Source organism: Hippocampus comes, unplaced genomic scaffold (assembly GCF_001891065.2).
Source record: "Hippocampus comes isolate QL1 unplaced genomic scaffold, H_comes_QL1_v1.1 scaffold7, whole genome shotgun sequence".
Lineage (NCBI taxonomy): Eukaryota > Metazoa > Chordata > Actinopteri > Syngnathiformes > Syngnathidae > Hippocampus > Hippocampus comes.
The window spans coordinates 7,591,739-7,611,331 of NW_017842060.1; the positions used below are offsets into that span (position 1 = coordinate 7,591,739).

A 19,593-nucleotide genomic window follows, 5' to 3' on the forward strand; every position below is an offset into this window, starting at 1 on the left:
TGTCTTGGGATCATTTGACTGACCCGTCTTGTGTTTTGTGTCAGGTGTGTGCTCGGTAACACCACCATCTTGGCAGAGTTTGCTGGGGAGGAGGAGGTGAACCGCTTCTTTGCACAAGGCCAGTCGCTGGCCTCAAACACCACCACCAGCTGGCAAGCCAACCCGGGAACCAATCAGAATCGAATGGGCGGGGCAGCGGCGTCTCACTCCATCGCCCAGTGGAGCACCGGCGGCGGGGGAGGAGGTGGCGGTGGCAAGACCAGCGGAGGGGACCTGCTTTGGGGGGGTGTTCCCCAATACTCCAGCCTGTGGGGGCCTCCGAGCGGGGAGGACGCACGCGTGATCGGGAGCCCCACCCCTATTAATACTCTGCTGCCTGGAGACCTGCTGAGTGGGGAGTCCATGTAGAAGGAGCAAAAAACCCAAGCAAATCATGTGGCGATAATCAGCTCCATTTTACAACTTTCTGTAACTGTGAATTGAGAAATGGAAGGCTCACCAGCCCTTCTCTTTCTTTCGTGTTACCTTTTGTTCCTTTCATTTTGGAAATGACTTTGTAAGAAAAAAAAAAAAGAACTCAAACGTGACACAAAGAAACCTTTTTGAGTTTGGTTTGGTTTTGTTAGGAGAAGCAATCAAAGCTGCCATCTACCCTTTCCTTGCAAGAAGAATCATCCCAGACAAAAAGACTCTCAAGCGATCATTCCCAGCATGCCCGTGGCCAACGATGCGGTTGGATGACCTTTACTTGTTACTCTTTGTTTCTCAGCACTAATATTAGCCTTAAGTGCTCACCTGGTCCTTTCCAAACCGGCTTTTTTTTTGTTGATAAACTGAAGAAGCAGATGGAATCTTGCACAGTTTTTGACCTCTTGAGCCAGTGCCACGCAACTGGCGACCGACTCTCTTCGGGAAACCCGGCTCCTCGGACTCTTCACTTGTTCGACGTGGACGGCGGGTTCATTGTTCTGATGTCCGTCCCCCAATATATAAGCTCTGAGCAACTGCGGCGGCGCCCAATCACTGACGAGATCCTCGCCGTCACCTCCAGTTCACTCACTGGTGCTTTGTGGAATCTTCGACAACCTTTCTGCACGTGTCATTGCAAGGAAAAGGAAAGAGGACGCGGCTTTAACTCTTTTGAACGTGACGGTTTACATTGTGCAATATACACCGTAGAAACTCTTTGTCCGTCCCGTCTGAGCTGGTCAGTTTTTAGAGCTTGAAAGACCATTTTTTGTTTTTGTTTTGGTCCGCCCGCCCCCTCCCCTCCAGAGCGCCATTGGAAAATCTGTGCGAAGCAGCAGCAGCTTGGACTTCGATGCACACTTCCTGTCTGCGCGCCCGCCGCACCCACAGCCAACAAGAGACTGGATCCAATTGGACACCTCTTCGGGGTGTCTGGCACAATACCAAAAAAAAAAAGGGGGGGTGGGGTTTGCAGCCTATGAGTTTTCCCAATGCAGTAGACCTACGAGTCTTTCTCGTGGACACACATGGGAAGGCCTCTTATCATAGCACTTATGAGGAGCCCGTGGCTTTGGCTCAATAAAGAAATAAATCAAAACAAGACAAAAGCTCTGATGAAGGGAAAATGCGACTGACACAAAGTCACCTTCGCGAAGAATAGGAACAATTCTGAAAGTGAATATCACTGTTACTCCAAAATGTCCAAGCCTTGCTCGCTCTTGGAGACCGAGCGTGGATGGTCGGTCATTGGGTGTGGGGGGGTGGGGGCAGCGTGGAGGGTGTGGCGTCCACTGAGTGCCTCTCTGCTGTGGTCCACCGCCCACCGTCCCGCCCCCACACCTCCCCCAGGTGTCCGACCGCAGCACTTCTTCCCCGTGCTCCGTCTGGCAATAACCAGACCAACCCTGCTCGTTCTCCCTTTCAGTTGTTAAAACGCAAAGATCACTTTAGCTGGAAGATCTACTAGTCATATTTCTGGATTGTGTCTCGTTGTCGTTTGTGTCCACAATGCATACATGCTACGTGCCTGCGTATGTATAAGTACATCGTGGCTGCCTGAAGGAGCCTCTCACTGTTCATATGCAGAAACACTTTTTTCTCAGAGGTGCCTCTCTGTGCTCATCCTGTGTTATGAATGCAAAACAAGGATCAATACTATTGATTGTCAATTGCTTTTTGAGCTGATCGTGCTTTGTGTTGGACAGTATTCTGTCGTACTTCCAGGTCTGGGGGTGTTTTTCATTGTTTTGGTCCAAGCTGCTCCGCCTGCCCACAGGTTGCCCATTGCATAGCTGCTACGCTAAGCCCCCCCCCCCCCCAAAAAAAAAACCCCGTCACATCTGGTAGCCTCCACCCAACCCCTCCCCTCCATGAGGCACCGAGGGCCACTTGTAACTGTTTCTATGCAAAAGACGAGAAGCCGGGGCCCCTCTACAAGCACGCCGACCCCTTGTCACTCCAGCACTATTCCCACCCTACTGTGAACTTCGCTATGGCCGCCATTTTCTCGAGACACTGTCACTGAAGTGGAGTGCGAAGACTTTATCAAAGGCTCGTGTCCAGACTTGATCTCAGGGTAGGGGTAGGGGGGCACAGACGACGACCATGCAGCTCTCTCTCTCTCGCTGTCTTTCTCGCTCTCCACGACCGTCCTTTGTTCCCGTGTACACACACCACACGCATTGAAGAGATGCCAATGTACTGTGCCAACTTCAATTTGCTGAACAGAGCACTTGTGTTCCTCTTTGAAAGGAATGATTTTTTTAGGGGGGCGGCACAGGGAAGTTGGAGGGGCAGCAGCATCACATCCTGAAATGACTGATTTTCCTTTTTTGTTTGTTTTGTGGGACAAACCCAACGCTAACATTGCGCAGGGGAGGGTTCCAGTTTGCTACAGTGCACAGTCGATGATGGGTAATCCCGGGTACATATTTTTTTAAAACCAAAAAAAAAAAGTTACAAATCACATTTTAACATCATTTTTATGAAGTTTGACAGAAAAATCTTTTTTAAAAATGCATAAAAATGAAATTGCGGGCTGGGGGGATCTATGATTTGTTGAAGCTCTGCACTTCTCGCTGAAACGTCTCCGGTCGTCACGTTCTGCTCACGACATGAACAAGTAGACCCACGACTGGGGTTCCTTTTTGTTTGATTTGTTTTCTTGTGGATGCTGTATTTATCTGGTTTTTATTTTGTGTTGACGTCCTGCTCAAAGCAGGCCCCGATTGCGAACTGTACATTTCCACTGGATCCGAGTCGGTGAGAGGTACAAAAGTCTTAAATCAAGAAGGAAAAAAAGGGGGACAAAGGCTACCTTTCAGGACACGGCGTCCTGCAGCACACGAGCAAAAATCACTATTGCCTGTTTCTGTAAAACTGCCTTGATCCAAGAAGCTCAGACAGACCCAATAATCCACCAGTACCGCGCCCAGAAAGTCACAAGGGGCTTTCCCATGCTGCACCAGCATCGAGAGGCTCTCCTCTTCACACAGCTCGCTTCTCGAAAGCGTGCTTACCGTAGACATATATACATACATACGTGTGTATCTATACACAAAGTTGATATTTGTATGTATGCATACGTACACACCTACTGTACATATATGTACACTTCGGATGGTAGCCTCTAAAATGTTTTATTTGTCTGCAAGGTTGAAATGAAGATGAGCAATATGTATTTCCCCCCGCCCACACACACGCACGAACGTCCACACAAATATGCGATGGACGCAATTTGGTTGTCAACGAATACTTGATCGTCCGTTCTGCTTTTCAGCCACATGATGTCGTATGTATGGATCTTTGTTCGTTAGCCCGCCCTCCATCGTAAGTCGAGCATTTGCTAATTAAAACAAAAAAAAAATGAAAAGAAGAATCACATATCAAAAAAATATATATATCTACATATATATATTGAACTTGAATACTTGAACTACAATGTACAAATGAGTATTTGGGCCACACTGAAGAGAAAAAAATGTGTGTGTGTGTATGTATGTATATATATATATATATATATATATGTGTATATATATATGTGTGTGTGTGTATATATATATGTATATGTGTATAAATATGTATGTGTGTGTGTATATACACACATACATATTTTTACACATATACATATAATATATATATATACACACACACACGTGTGTATAGTTATATACACACAAGTTGTGCCCGGAAAAAATCTGTTTTAAAATGTTTATCTGGATTCTCAAATGTTACTTTTTAACAAACAAAACCAATTTTTACAAGTGGGAATTTTACAGCAAAGCAGCAATTTGCACTTTTGCTTCTCAGAATAATCAAATTTACCCATGGATGATTAGCACAGTTTTTTTTCCCCTGAGTTTTCCCTGAGTCGTGTTCTCAAAATGGTATGCTCAATTTTGTCATAACTTTTTTCTTGGAAGATCGCGACGTTGTTCTCAAACAATACTATTTAAAATTACAAATTGCGTGAAATTGTGAGAAAAAAACTTTGAGAAATGAAACGTTCTTTTTGTATTACTTTATTCCCCATTTTTGTTTCTTCCGATGAATCATACTTTTTCTAATTTTTGGTGCCCCCCGCCCCTCCCCCTAAAAAAGACTGAAGACTTCCCAACTCCTGTTTACTTAAAATTTACAACTGAAGACGCCTTTTAGATTACCTTTTTTTTTCTTTAGAGACTGGCTCAAATAGTCCTTGGTCATGGAGCGCAAACAACGTAATGTGGAGTCAGTAAAGGTCTCTCTCTTTCTCATCTGACAAGTAACATGGTGAGGATGAAATTTACCAATGTTTTGGAGAGAGGAAAAAAATAAAAAAAAGAACTGAAAGCGTCATCTCCGTTTTGTGTGCGACGGATATTTGAATGTGTGCCAGAAACTGTGTTTTTGTTGTTGCCTGGTTCTCTTCTAATGTTGCACTGAGTGTCTTGTGCCCCTCACTCAGCTAATCGTGGTAAAAAAAAAAAAAAAAAGTACAGGAGGGGTCGACGGCGACAATTCACGTGTACATGTTTACTCAAGGAATTCATTTGTTTTCATTCTATCTGTACAAAAAAAAGTTGATCTACCTTATAGTGGCTTTTATTGTGGAATAATCCCGATGCGGGGTTGTCATTGAGTATTGCACCATTTTGTTTCAATAAGGTTAAAAAGTTTAAAAAAAAAGTATAAATATAAAAATGTTTAAAAAAATAATATAAATAAATCAAGACAAAGCGGCAAGGCCATAGCTAGGTGTAAAAAAACTGGTGTAGCATCGCGGAGAAATGAAAAGAAAGGGGAGGCGAGGTCATTTCAGAGGTGCCTATTATTTGTGTTCCTGTTGTTTACAAGCATTTCATTTGTGTCACCTTCAAAGAAAATTGGAATTACTATGACAGGAATGTTGTGTTTTAATAAGAAAATCCTCTTCCATGGAATATGGACATGAAAACCTTGCAAAATGAGGATACGTATGCTACTTTCAGAACTCTGGGATCGATCAGTGTTGTCATATTTCAAGTTCGGCCCTCGTTCGTTTGCGTCGTTTTGCTCGTTTTCTTGCACACTTGTTGTTCGAAACATTCATGAATTTTGTCTCAGGAAGGCCAGAATTCCAATATCCCAACTCCTCCATTGTTCGTTTTTTGTTTTGCTACTCCCAAGCAAGCACTGAAGCTTTTTCGGGGGACTCTCAACTATAACGACAACACCACGTTTGTATTGTAGCAAGTGACATATTTACCAAATAAGACTGAGAATCAACTTTGAATATTGAGAATTAAAAAGTGCTTTACCGGTGAAATCTTGCGTAGAGATTGCTTTACATTGGGAAAACAAGGATCAATGGAAACACATTTGTTTGTTTTTTTGTTGGTTTGTGAGCGCAGGATGTTCTCAATCATCTCTCCGTGTGTCCATGTGACGCTTTTCAAGCAGCAGAGAGATTTCAAGCAAAAGGTTCTGATCTATGCACAAAAGCGGGAGGGTTCAGGGTTTTATGTCGGCTTCTTCTTTGATTAAATGTGCTCAATGTGCCGTAGTTGTCTGGTGTTAGTGGACCCTTATGACGTCACCATGCTGTGGAAACCCTTCTTAACCAATGAGCGCTTGTCCTGCTTGAAGCACTGTGGGTGGGCATGAGAAGAAGCCCATGATTTGCTTTTTGTTTCTTTGTCTTTTGGGAGCCGGGGGGAGGGGGCATTTGGGGGACTTTGCCTTTGCCATTTTCTCATTACTTTGACACACGCAAATAATGGAAAAATGTCTGTAACTAAACTACAAAGTTGTGGCTTTTTAAATGTTGTTACTTTTTCTCCTCATAGAATGTGATTGTTAAGACATGCACCAGGAAAAAAAAAAGTTTCCATTTGGACTATATGGATCTTCTTTCGGACGATATTAATAAAAATTACATTTTCTTGGCTGTAACTACATGTCTTGGTCTTTTTTTTTTTTAACATGTCACATGGCTGTGTGATGCTAGTTGGCTCCCCTTTGTGGTACGTGAAAGAATCACTGCCAAGGTACAGTTTGGATGTATTTAACTTTTTTGAAATTTACATTACTTTTTGAATGCCTGTTTTTCAATCTTAGTTGAAGTACTTTTTTTTAATTTAACATACTGCATTTTAATGTTACCAGTTTTTGAGAAATGCCTGTTTTTCAATCTGAGTTGAAGTGCTTTTTTTTTTTTTTTTTTAAATTTAAGGTACTGCATTTTAATGTTACCAGTTACCTCCATCACCACTGACTATTTTAGGTGGTATTTGGTGCAAAAAGTTTCATAACCTCTGTACTAGGGAATAGCCCTACAACTGGGTTTGTTTCCTCAAAGTGTGATCATATCTTTAATAAGGCGAGGCAGTTTTATTTCCATCACACATTGTATACATATGACAGTTCAATGTGCTTCATACAAGCAAAGGCACAGCAACTAAAACTATTTACAAACACAACAGCTAACGACATTCAGAAGCAAAGCAGAGAACACTTTTGTTTACGGAAATTATTGAAAGAACATACATTGACAACATTTAAACACAACAGAAGATTTGAAAGAAAAACACTTTAAAGAAACAAAAGTAGGTTTCTAAAATTACAACCAAAAAAAAGTTAAAATGTTAGGAAGACTTTCATCAAAGTTAAGGAAAAAAAAGCAAACATTTTTAAACTGGATTTAAAAGCATTCACACTCAGGACTGACTTCACTTATGTTGGCATCTTATTCTATTTGCATGCAGCGCAACAGCTAAAAGCAACTTCACCATGTTTGAACTCTAACTGACACAGATCTCCAGATGTCGTAAATACCAGTTTCAAGTGAGTCACTTAGTCTCGACTGGAAACAAATGAATACTTCTCTTGTCAGAATAAAACTTGAATCAATGTGTTATATCGGTTCATAGACACTTTAGGTTGCTTGCATGTGACGTAACTTCCACTTTGTATTTTTTTTCACTCAGCATCACGGTGAGGTAGTATTCGACTGCACTGTTCATTTGAAGTCGAATTACTCGTATCTCAAACGCACCACGATATCCTCAACTTTTTGTGAGATGTAATACTACGAAGGAGCTAATGATATTTAAAAAGCTGACCGAATGGGAGTTTCGTAATGGTTTTCCGGGCAGTTTTTCTTCACTTTGCAGTTGCGATACTCAGACACCTCGGTGTCATCCGGCTTGGCACTGAAGGTCTTCACGCCGGTCATCTCCTCGTAGATGGGCGCCGGAGGGCGTGAGGCGGCACGGCTGCGTGCTCGTTTCTGAAAACCAAATCAGTGAGGTGTGTAAACAGTTCATTTCCTGTGCGAAAAAAAAAAATTAAAAATCTGAGTTCTCGCCCCTGACATAGTAGAAGCTCCTTGTGTGGAAACAACACAGTTGTGAAACTGCTGCGGTTAGCGGCAGAAGAGGAACCGGCGACACCCACACAACAAGCAGGTGTTAGTTAACGCTTCTGTTTGCTCCACATCGGCGGTAGGAAGTAACCAATACAAATAACATTGGCACTCATTAAGAAGAGACAGTATGTTAATAAAACTGAGAAAATATTTGATGAAAAGCAAGGGAGGAAGAGGGTGAAGAAACTCGGAGTCACGAAAGCCATACTCCCCATTTATATGAGATGGAACCTCCTCCGCTTAAGAGTAGAGAAGTGGTGCCTTAAGGCAGGGGTCCCCAACCTTTTTTGCCCCACGGACCGGTTTAAGTCAGACAATATTTTCAGGGACCGGCATTTAAGGTGTGGCGGATTAATACAACAAAATAATATGGTATGAGCTGCATGAAAACTGTGGTGTTTTCGAAATATAATAATAAACACAAGGAGCGTCTAATCTGGTCGCAACACTCTTATCGCTCTGGTAATGTTTAATGCCTTCAAAAATACGATACAACGCAAATTCAAAGTGCATGAAAATGACGACTCACCACAGCCCCGAGCTTGATTTTCTGTAATCAGACAGTCCCATCTCGGGGTAATAGGAGACAATGACACCTCAAGTGTGTGGTTTATGTCCAGTCTACTTCGTAATCTTGTTTTAGTCGCTGTTGCTGCAGAAACTCCCCACCTCACACAGGTAGGATGTCGGAAATAGCAACAGTGCTATTGTGGCGATCTCAGAGTATTCAGCCATAACTTTGATCCAGTTGTTTCGAACGTACTTTTAAGGCCGCCGTCATTTGCGATCTCCAAGCAGCTTTTTTACTCATGTACGCTTCAGCGTTTTGTTTTTGAGCGTCGTCGGTCACGTGACCGAGAAGTGTAGCTTGACGTGAGTCAAGCGTGACACAGACGGATGTAACAGAGAATCCGGTAATATTTCAAAATAAAACATCTTTCGTATTCCGAAATAAATAAAAGGAGGAAGAGGGTGAAGAAACTCGGAGTCACGAAAGCCATACTCCCCATTTATATGAGATGGAACCTCCTCCGCTTAAGAGTAGAGAAGTGGTGCCTTCAGGTATGAGTGACCCAAATTTTTTTTTTTTTAGATACGAGGCTGACTTTTTTGCACGTGGAAACTTGAAGTACGAGCAACTGGTGGCAGGTGACTCAACTCGCTTTACAACAAGCAGCAATTTGGCAGATATAACAAGTTGTTTAATTAGTATTCTTAAAAAAAAGTGTTGAGCAGCAACCGCTAAACACTGTCAACAGTTCTGTATTACAGAGTGCTATTTCTTATTTAAAAATTAAAAAAACATGTTCTGTTTTTGTGGAAGGCTGCAACAAATTAATGGCAGTTCCTCTAATTTCAATGGGGAAAGATGATCTGACTTAAAATGTTTTGGGTTATGGGTGTGTTTAGTATATCAAGGCACCACTGTCTGACAAAATGCGATTTTATTCTATTTTTTAAACTGCAAATTCCCCTTTACTGTATGTAAATTTCATCGAGACTTTAGGTTTTGTCTTTGAATAATGATGTTCAACTAGCGGAGGCTTTTTATTTCAATACACAATTACAGAGTTAAAGTACTTTTCCCACTCCTGCACCTTACATAACACAACAACACTCACATGATAGATGAGTATTAAAGCGAGGAGCACGATAAGGACCAAGACGGCCGAGGACAGCGCATACAGCAGAGTTGGGTAGCTGGAGCAGCCGCATGGACCTCCTGGGAAGAAGACAAAAGAGGCTTTTAGGTTGCACCAACCTCATGAAGTAATCGCACGCATGTTGATTGCAACAACAACAACAAAAAAAAAGGTGGTTAGAGAACAAAGAGTTCAGTGGAATTGCAGAAGCCGCTGAGCCACTTCCTTCTGGGTTTGAGGCTCAACTACAGATGATGAAGATCCAGCAATTGCCCAATGATTAGTATGAGGAGATGAGTGACATCTTGACAGATGAAAGATCATAAATCACCAAGAGGCACAGACATGGACCGACAGGACAATGAAACCTCCAACGTCCCCCACAAAAAAAAAAAAATGATGGCACAATCATCCAGAATGAAACAGATTTGGTTAGACCCTGGAGGTTCAGTGTACTGGATGTTATTTTGACCTTGTGTTGTTTGATTGGAAGGGGGCGGTTGTTAGAGGATGTTAATATGTCACCGGCGTGACGATCAGGTCCTCTTCCATCACCTACCTCCCACGGAAACAAAGACAGCTTGTTTCATGTGTAGCGCGGCGTTAGTATCGGGACGGCCGCGTAGAAGGAGTTGGCAGCTGTACAGGCCGCTATCCTCAGGCTGCAGATGTCGCAGGGTGAGGTTATATGTGAAGCCCCGGGGACCCGGAGCCGACCACAGCTGGAATCGTGAAGAGGAGGAGGTGGAGGCGGGCCCGTCGCCGAGGTGCCGCTTGGTGTGGTAGAGCAGCTCCACTGGAGCTCGTCCCCTTCGCCGCGTCAGGCTCACGCCCTCCACAGGAAGGTCCTCGCCGTGAGGGGGGAGACAGGAGACGATGGCTGAGCCCCCCGCGCACACATCGATGCGCCCTATGTCCGCTGTCCCACCGGGCAGGGGGTTACAAACTTAAGACTCAGTGGGCCCAATGGAAGCCAATGATAGCATCGGTGTCTGTGCTTCCAGATGTGCAGTCATAAACATTTCACTTTTGCTACGGTGAATACAATTATTATCTCGGTGCTGTTACTCTGAGCGGCAGGATCTTTACTATTCTTGCCCAAAAAAGTAAACGGAAGCAGAGCGAAGGCACCTCAGGCAGTTGACAAGATTAGGAAGCGACGTGGAATTCGCCAAAATTGTGCTCAATTGTTAAGGTAATCGCATCTTTGGTTTTTAATTGATAGTACAATAAAAAATTACAACCTCAAACCGATAACGTTGAGTGTTGTTGCGTTATAGCAACACTTTACAATGAGCAAGTCATGCCACCAATGTCGCAGCCATGGCTAATGTCATTTTGACAGTGCTAATGCTAGCTTAGGACAGTATTGCTAGCGCTGACCTGTTGAAAGTGGATATGTGTTCAGTTTCCGAATCGCATGCCATGATGAATGAACAATTTTGAGAAATTGCTTGTGCACATTAGTGATGGAGAACATTCAACTCTTGTTCGCAGTTTTAACACTGTAACTCCCCCCCACCCCCCAAGTGTGTCAAATTTACAAGATAATTTTATTGTCACTTTTCTAAGATTTTAAAACATTGTGTAGTTTCCATTGATTTTAAGATACTGCAGTTGGATACTAAATCAGACAAATCTTATTGGCATTCTTTTTTTAACGGAAAAAAAAAAGTGATTGAAAAGGATCATAATCCCATTATAATTTGTGAAGTTGTTTTGGTAGTGAGCAAGCAACATTTGATATTCTTTTAAAATTGAGGTGCAATTGCTGATTTCATGGTTCCCTTATCTGTGAGATGGTGAGAAAGATCATTTTAGAACACTTAAGTTGGCATGGCAAGCGATGATAAAAATGCCTTCTTAAGACAGACAAAAGTCACACATTCAAATTGTGTGGGTGCCATTTCTAGGTCAAAACGACACCAGTCTGTCACTTGACATCGTGTTTGTTCTTTTTTTCCCCCTGGTCCAACAAAGTAGATAAGCATAGTGCATAATCTAATTGTAACATGTATTTGTTACATATTTTGACGGATTTTAATTCGTTAACAAACATTTATGTCTGAATTTGGGGGGGGGCTTCGAACGAATTAGGGGATTTTAAATGGAAAATACGTCTGTACTTACAAAATGTTCTAGTTAAGACATTTCTTCTAGAACCAGTTAATTTCGTAAGTAGAGGTACCACTGTATAGATATTCATGTGAATGGTTGTCCATCTGTGTGAGTCATTGATGTGACTGACAAGTAGGCACATCCACGACCCTCCACATGGTGTCAAAGGTCCCTAGACATGTTTTGTATTTGATTCTTAGTTTTTCAAATGAAAGTGCTTTGCGGTCGCTTGTGAGAGGAAAGTCTTGTCCTTCAAATGACAACCTTCTACCAGTGAGGCGCAGGTTTAATAGCTTGTTTTTTTTACGCATAAAAGAAATGGTGTCCAACATCTGGCCAGTGGGACATTTCCGTACAATGTTGATTAAAACTGCTTAGCGTATATTATCGACCAACACAGGATTGGTTTCAGCTGATTTGTCAAACAAATGGTCGGTTCATATGTATAGTGAATGGGAATGAACATTTTTATCCCATGCAGAATTTTCTCACACAAAAATGAACAGTTTTTCATTTTGATGACGAATTGTTGATTATAGTAATAGATAGAATAGCCGTCAAAAATAAAAAAATAATTAATAAACAGTCATAAAATGTCGATTTTATAGTGTGAAGCGCTGTTAGTGGTTGACCCAAAAAGTTTGCACTGTCATAGCAAAAGTAGCAAAGAGATGTTTGCACAGAACTCAGGAGAGATTTTGGCCCAGAATGTTTGAAATCCTTTCAAGTGTTTTGGCTGTCATTTGGAAACTCTCAGTTTCATTTCCCTCCACAGGTTTTTATTTTGGTTGAGCCTGGAGACTGACGAGACCTCACCAAATGCCCTCTAATTTGATTCTTAAATAATCACCACACACAAGGAAAAAGAGCCATTCTGAGAGAGAAGGTGTGACTGACAAGATTTCATTCATTTTCCTGTGCTTGTGGGTATCGCGGTATAAGAATTCTGTGGTTATAAGAGATAAAACACTTCATTCATTCAAACCTTTCGATGGTGTTTAATTCACTTTTGACTGATACTCTGTGTATTACCGTCATAAATAAGACACCGCGAAATTGAGAAACTGTAACTTTCTGCGTGAGTGAGCAATTATTTTTTCCCCTCCGCCTGATGTGAGGCCCTCAGTGGACAACGTTTGGACACCCCTGGGATGAACATACAAAAGATCACTCACCGGGATTAACCAGGAGGAAAAATTCTGTCTCGCCTGGCACGTGTTCGTCCTCAGAAGACGGGTTGGCCACCACAAACTCGCAATAGTAGCGGTCTGTGTCATTGGCTCTCAGGTCGGATAAGGTGACGGTCAGAGAGTGGCTGCTCGGGTCGCCGCCGATCTCCAGGCGACGTCTGTCGGCGGCGACGTTCACGTGCGCCTCTGTGCCGGTGTATTTGAAGAGCACTTGACCAGGGTGCAGCCACGTGCGCCTCATGTAGAAGCCCAAAGGAGAGCGGCTCCTGGGCTTGATGGTGCACGGAAGGTCCACCGAATCACCCTCCTGCCTCTCCAGGAACTGAATGTCACCACACACTTGAAGCCAAAAAGTAAAAAAGGATGGCAATTTTCAGTCTTTTTTAAATGAACTTGTGACATGTATGTTTTTGTGCTTTATTTTCGTATTGGGTTGCTGCCTTTCTTTCTTTCTGTCCTGTCTCCAACACACCAGAAAATGTCATTGCTATTTTCAAGTTTTTTGCATGTTTTTTTCAAAATTTTCCCCCACTTAATAAGACATCTGTTTTATTATTCCACTACATTTTCATCATAACTGAGTGATTCTGTTGAGGACACCAAAGACCCTTTGTAGTAAATTAGTCCCGATAACTATTGCCCTTCATTGTTACTTTTTGCCATCTTTTCTCTCCCATCCATCCCCTCTCAAATTACATCCGTGCAAGCATTAATTGTTATTCTGCCACCTCTCAAATGAAGTTACCGGGCAAGTGTTTTTTGTTTTTTTTCCGTTGGTGACCCCGTCACTTCCAAAACCACAAAAACAATACCACCACTTGGAACACAAAGTGCAACTCACCAAATACACTGTGAATGACCAGCAGGATCCAGAGGTGGTGGATGGTGGTCATCTTTACTTCAATTCCAAACCTCTTTTTTAAAATGCAGAAGGGAGGCAGACAAATGCGTCATGACAACACGTACAAAAGAACCTCAAAATGGGTGTAAGAACGACCCTAACCAAGACTTTGAGAAGCTCCGCCTTCTAACCTCAAGGGGAACAAAAGAGGAAGATCCTTTTAACTTACACTGTTATGTTTTTTGTCATCTTCCACTCAATTGTAGTAAAAGATTAACATTATCTTGAAAAGAATTACGCTGTATACCGTGATAGCGATCGCACGGTTAACACACCCATTTTACAGTTCTGATATCCAGGGTTTGAATCCAGGCCCCAACCATCATGTGTGCAATGTGTATGTTGTCCCAGTGGTTGTGTGGATTTCATTTGGGCCTCCTTCCACATTCAAAGAAATATAGATTAAACTTAGATAAACACTTTATTAACAAAAGGACATTCACAATACAGCATGGTGACAAAATCACCCAAGAAAGCATACTTTGCTGAATATAGCAGTGAAGATCGACTCATTTTCTTGGGAAACACTGCATAAAATCATAACGCTGCATCTTCCAATAAGTATTAAAGTTTCCTGTGGTCTCCAAAACTCCAGTCAGGGACCACCAAGCTTACACGTTACACTTCCACAACGCCACAACTTTCCAATTAGGGTCAGAGGACAGTTTTTCCTCATTGACTGAAATAAATAGCCAACTTGCTTTCCCCGACGAAAACATGTTCATGCAAATTAGAGAACGGACATTTGCTAAAAAAAAATAGCAGGATTAACAATAGAGGAGAGGGATGTTGCGTCACTGGCGAACAGAAGTTGCACTCACAACAGAAGGGCGGGGCGTGGTCTGATGGAGAAGGAAGGGAGTGATTCAGGGAACTGTCACTCAGATCCTGATTCACTTTCTCGTCGTGTTCACATAACGGCACTGCAGTCACACACACGAAGTGCCTCTTGAGGCACACGACTCGATTCACGTTCGGAGACCATACCGCTAAAATTCACGTTCCAACGGAGCGTGTTCAGTGAAGGCACTGTGCATTTACCCCGCGATCAGAAACGTCCCGTCCCCAAGCGGCAAACGAATGGGGCATATTCGCCGAGAGCTCCACTGTGCCACATTCAATACGGCGGCGACGTCAACATATGGTTGTGATACAGCCTTTATTTTAAAACATGTATCATAAAATCAAAAGGCACGCCACATGTTTCTCATTAAGTAACGTTTGCCCAGAAATTACTGAATGAACAGCAACCGATTCAGCGTTTAATGCGGTGTTGGTGTACAAACGGTGTCAGTTCTCCGACACGATAGGCGGCGAAAGGGAGGAGCAGCAGCAACGAAAGAAGAAGAGGACGAAGAAGAAATACGATTTTTTTTAGGCGCCATTTCTGTGGCTTGTCTATGCATACTGTTGCCCTGTTTTTCTTGCGTTTTCACGATCTCGAGCTAAACCAACAATGGCTGAAAATGCGGTTCCCGTCCACCCTGTGGACGTGGTAGTGAACTTTTACCGAACAGAAGTCCTTACTGGCGAAGAGGCTAACCATTTTACCAAGACCGATCTTGCGCCTTCTCCGAAGGTAACCGAATGTCCGCTCCGTTTGAACTGCTTGATGGTACACATGAATTGAATAACGGCCTACGTTTGGTTACATTTAATGGCGTTTGGAATTGCATAAATGCTCCATGTCAATTAGCGACGTTCAAACGAAACAAATCATGAAGGAGAGCGTCCCGTGTCAACAGTGAATTTCCCGAGTGAGTCAGTTGAAAGTCTGTCATGTCTAAGAAACGACACACAAAACTGATAAACAATGTTGGGCTAAGTTCCTTTTGTGAAATCGACAATTATGCGCTGTTTTTAACTTAGGTTCACACTGACGCTTTTGCATACAGAATCTCGAGTCTAGTGGCGAATGTTTAATTTAAAACCGATTTAATGCTGTACTGTATTCCTTTTTTTAAAAACTTTTTTTTTTTAACCAAGTCACTTTGTAAATTCACTTCTTTGCAGCCAGAAGCAGTTCAATCACTGTACATGAGAGTGTTGCATCAGCTCTTTCGTTTCAGACCTGAATGTCACTCCATGGTAAGTACTGTTTTACAGGTAAATGCTAACCAGATTCATTCACATACACCGATGTCCCTTCTCCATTTGGATCATACCTCCATATAAATTGGGAATTAAGTTAATTCGTCTGTAAGTATTAAGGTCAGACCTGACAAATAACCGCAAATCACAGTGACACGACGTATTTGACTGGCTATTCATGTCGTTGCACATATGATGCCTTTTCAAGTTGTCCCCAAACTCTCCACACTGCATCTCCACCTCCCCTTAAAAAATTGTTTACTTATTTCACCAAGACATGGGGACCATTGAAGTCACGTTTGTGTAGATTGTTAGTCATTCGGGGCACGGTAAAGAGTTTGACAAACGGTTATGAAAACAATCACTTTACTCGTGGATTTTACAGGTTGTACACTACACCAATATGGTGCCCAAAGGCACCGTGTAGCGCCTCAGGACCACACGTCTTCTAAAACTAGCTCATCAGTGGCGGGACACTGAGATCTACAGAAATAAAATGTGTATAGATAATGATTTTAGTCAAGTTATTTTTAAAATTGAGTCATCGTTTAGAGACTGTTTAACTTAAATTGTGCAAATCCTTGGAAACTCAGCATCTCCCCCTGAAAACACGATCACTTTTCTGTCGTCCCCCATTAAAGCAAAGCTTGCTACTTTGTAATTTTTTTTTTTTGTCCATTTTTCCAACAGGTTCCACTTGTGGAAAACATTCAGCATCCCGAGTGCCACGAGGGGGCCACCGCTATCCTCAGTGTCTATGCTCGCATGTGAGTTTCTGTTCTGATATCAAACTTCACAGTGTGTGGCACAATTAATTTCGTCAAACTGAGAAGTTTTTTGACTCCTTTCATACAGTAGCAACGTTGCATAATCAGAATATTGGTGTGGTGCGCTAAACACAGTCTGATCAACTTTTAATGATACTCGGTTTGATCCATTGTGGTCATACGCAACTGTGAATTTCTAGTTCTCAGACAACTGTACTGTAACTTCTTTTTTTAGGCGACAGTTTCTGCCAATGTGTTTTGTGTATGACTTCTCACTCAATGACCTCCTGGCACCTAGTAAGTATGTTTTAAAGACATCATTTGAATTTTTTTTTTTTTTAAACACCCTTTTTAACACAGCACATTTATGAAACGGAAACGGAAAATCATTTTCCTTTTCCTTTTCAGAGAAACATCGGACACTTACCATTTTGAGCGCCATCATGAACTTTCTCCAATTCAGGAAGCAGAGGATTAATGTCATGTCGGCAAAGCAACTCAAGTTTGTATGTGGTATTCTAACTTGCCTTTTTTTGTTGTTGTTTTTGGTTTTTTTTGCTTGGAAAGTGAATGTGACTCCACTCACCAACAGTTGCGATTTGATCCCGCCGCCCCCCAAGAAATATTGAGAATTGCCTATTTTGATAGTTTAAAGCAAAAGCATGCTGTAAATGATGATCCCAATTGATGATCCCAGCATTGGAGAAGTTATTTTGCTGTATTTTGTTAAACTGAGGACGTAACCAATACTTTTGTTCGGTTTGTGTTTACAATGACTCGCGGGTACTGTGTTTATTGTCAGAGGGCAGCCTTGGACATGCAACAGACTTATGCCAAAGGAACCCGGGAAGCGGAAAAAAAAATTGAGATCCTGACGTAAGTCTTGAATGAAACATGCTTTGCGCACATCACGGGTCACACACTTTAGCGACATGTTTCTGGTATTTGCGAGAACCACGCTGATCTCTGATCTATTACTTTGTTACACTTGCTTAGGACTATCCCACCGGAGCAGCAAGCTGAGGCCGCTAAGCTGGAAGCCGCCCTCTCTGAACTGCAGACCAACACCACACGTTTATACAAGGACGTGGTAGGTGGTGCCAGAACTGTGTTCCTAATTGCATTTAGCGTGTTCTCAGTCAAGGTCAAGGTCAAATGAACCTGGTGCTCTTCTTTCAGAATGCTAAAAACGACACAATTGCAGAGTGGAAAGCAAGAATTGCAGAGAAAACGCAGAAACTGGTATGGGGGGGGGCTGTACTCAACTGAAAATGTTTAGATCAGAAATAATGGTGATTTTTTTTGTTTTAGACCCAGCTGAAGATGGACGTAAGCAACATCAAGGAAGAAATCACTAAACTCAAGTCTCAAATTGTGGAGTCACCAGAGGAGCTGCAGGTCCAAATGGAGAGGATGAGGGAAAATATCAAGGACTTAAAAAGCTCGATTGTGAGTGAATAGTTATTTCGCTGAGAATATCGAATCGAGTTTGACATTACCATGACAACTATTTGATATTTGCATATACAGTCAAACCTCGGTTTTCCAACATCTCTGTTCTCGACCAAATCGGTTTTTGACCAAAACTTTCACGTTTTTTTATGCCTCTGGTGACGACTGAATTTCGGTTCTCGAACAAACTGAGCGCACTTGAATGCACCACTTGACTCCTCTTGCCTTCCTTACACGAGGAAGTGATGCTTCCTCGCGTCGCTTTCCATTGTGAGCAGACGTGTTCAATAAACGTTTTTTTTTTTTTTTTTTTTTTTTAAAGAGCGTGGTTTCGGTTTTCGAACAAATCGGTTTTCGAACAGCCTTCTGGAACGGATTATGGTCGAAAACCGAGGTTTGACTGTACTGTATGACAAGCATGAATTGTGTTCATATTAGGGAAAAACTGATGAGGATGTAGTGCAGCTGCAAAACATGGTCCACAGAATGAATCGCACCGATATGGAGATCCAGCAAATGTACAATCTGCTGCAAGACCTTGAAATCAGCATGAGCGACAGCAAGCAGCAGCACGAGGAGGTATCGACATAGAAACCTAAGCAAGTTGTTTGTATCGAGGGATACCATTCATTTCAACTGACGATATTGCGAGTTCCAAAAGATTGTTTTCTGTGCGCATGATGCAGCATAAACAGCTCATTTCCCAGCATGAGAAGAAACAGAAGGAGCTGAAGAACCTATGCACAGAGGAAGAGCAGCTGAAGCGAGCTCTGGACATGAAGCTGGACAGGGAGGCCAAACACAACATTCGCAGGCAAAAGAAGAAGGAGGACAAGGAGCAACATGTCAACAATGTGTTGGGGTAGGCCTGCGTTTCAAGCTCCGCTTTGCAATGAGCCGACGCCATTAAGTGCATGTGCAGCATCTATCAAAAATGTTTTATGTACAAACCAAGTCCAACTTCCTACTTAAATGTATTATTTATTTATTTTTAAATGGTTAGAGGTGATTCTCATGCACCAAGCGTCTTCTGTGTACAGTGAAACTCCTCTACAACGAAATCATGTTTGCAGCAAGAAATTTTTCACAACAGGGGGTTTTTCACTGTAGCAAATTTGATCTCAGATGTAAGCACACACACAAACGTATGTGTACACGCACACACAAACGTTTGTGTACTCTATTTTTCTTCCAATAGTACATAAGTATGAGCACACACTTATTTGACACTTCATATTGTCAGTGTAGAAAGAAAAAAAGGGAAAGAAATTGCGAAATTTGCGATCAGCATTCACTTTCACTTACATCAATTTCTTGGAAAATGTCTTTTATTTTGCTTGCTCCGTCTTTCATTTTGATCACTTTTACCCTCTCTTCCAGTATCAGAGCTCTTCTTGTCTTAGCTGCTTGACATCAAAAGGTCCGTTTTGTAGCCATTTTAGCAATGCAACGTCCATCCTCGTCTGAATCTAACAATAACAAATACTTCCTGGCATGCAATGAACTTTTAAGCCAGCCACGGGGCGCTTCGTAGTCCTCGATGGCCATAGTTAGCTCTCGAAGACTAAAAACCTTA

At 42.3% G+C, this 19,593-nt stretch overlaps 3 protein-coding genes across 4 annotated transcripts in view; 2 read left to right on the forward strand and 1 right to left on the reverse strand.

Moving 5' to 3' along the window:
- Window positions 1–3,835, forward strand: part of tnrc6c2 (trinucleotide repeat containing adaptor 6C2) — a 42,140-nt gene extending 38,305 nt beyond the window's left edge. The window contains exon 22 of one of the 2 annotated variants that reach the window (XM_019861961.1): window positions 45–3,835. In XM_019861961.1, the coding sequence (XP_019717520.1) occupies window positions 45–408 (364 nt within the window). In that variant the 3' untranslated portion in view covers window positions 409–3,835. The remainder of the gene's footprint in view (window positions 1–44) is intronic. The other variant, XM_019861962.1, reaches the window with a different exon arrangement.
- A 3,569-nt stretch (window positions 3,836–7,404) lies between these two features.
- Window positions 7,405–13,793, reverse strand: cd7al (cd7 antigen-like). Its single transcript, XM_019861965.1, has 5 exons — window positions 13,648–13,793; window positions 12,792–13,145; window positions 10,058–10,417; window positions 9,478–9,578; window positions 7,405–7,717 (listed from the first exon to the last, which is right to left on the reverse strand). The coding sequence occupies exons 1-5, from the start codon at window positions 13,697–13,699 to the stop codon at window positions 7,538–7,540; spliced, it is 1,047 nt and encodes a 348-aa protein (XP_019717524.1). The 5' UTR covers window positions 13,700–13,793; the 3' UTR covers window positions 7,405–7,537.
- A 1,251-nt stretch (window positions 13,794–15,044) lies between these two features.
- nuf2 (UF2 component of NDC80 kinetochore complex) overlaps window positions 15,045–19,593 on the forward strand; it is a 6,286-nt gene continuing 1,737 nt past the window's right edge. Inside the window, exons 1-11 of the mRNA XM_019861964.1 lie at window positions 15,045–15,286; window positions 15,721–15,795; window positions 16,489–16,565; window positions 16,801–16,862; window positions 16,974–17,071; window positions 17,368–17,441; window positions 17,562–17,655; window positions 17,745–17,807; window positions 17,877–18,014; window positions 18,456–18,596; window positions 18,704–18,879. Of these exons, the coding sequence (XP_019717523.1) occupies window positions 15,164–15,286; window positions 15,721–15,795; window positions 16,489–16,565; window positions 16,801–16,862; window positions 16,974–17,071; window positions 17,368–17,441; window positions 17,562–17,655; window positions 17,745–17,807; window positions 17,877–18,014; window positions 18,456–18,596; window positions 18,704–18,879 (1,121 nt within the window). The 5' untranslated portion in view covers window positions 15,045–15,163. The remainder of the gene's footprint in view (window positions 15,287–15,720; window positions 15,796–16,488; window positions 16,566–16,800; window positions 16,863–16,973; window positions 17,072–17,367; window positions 17,442–17,561; window positions 17,656–17,744; window positions 17,808–17,876; window positions 18,015–18,455; window positions 18,597–18,703; window positions 18,880–19,593) is intronic.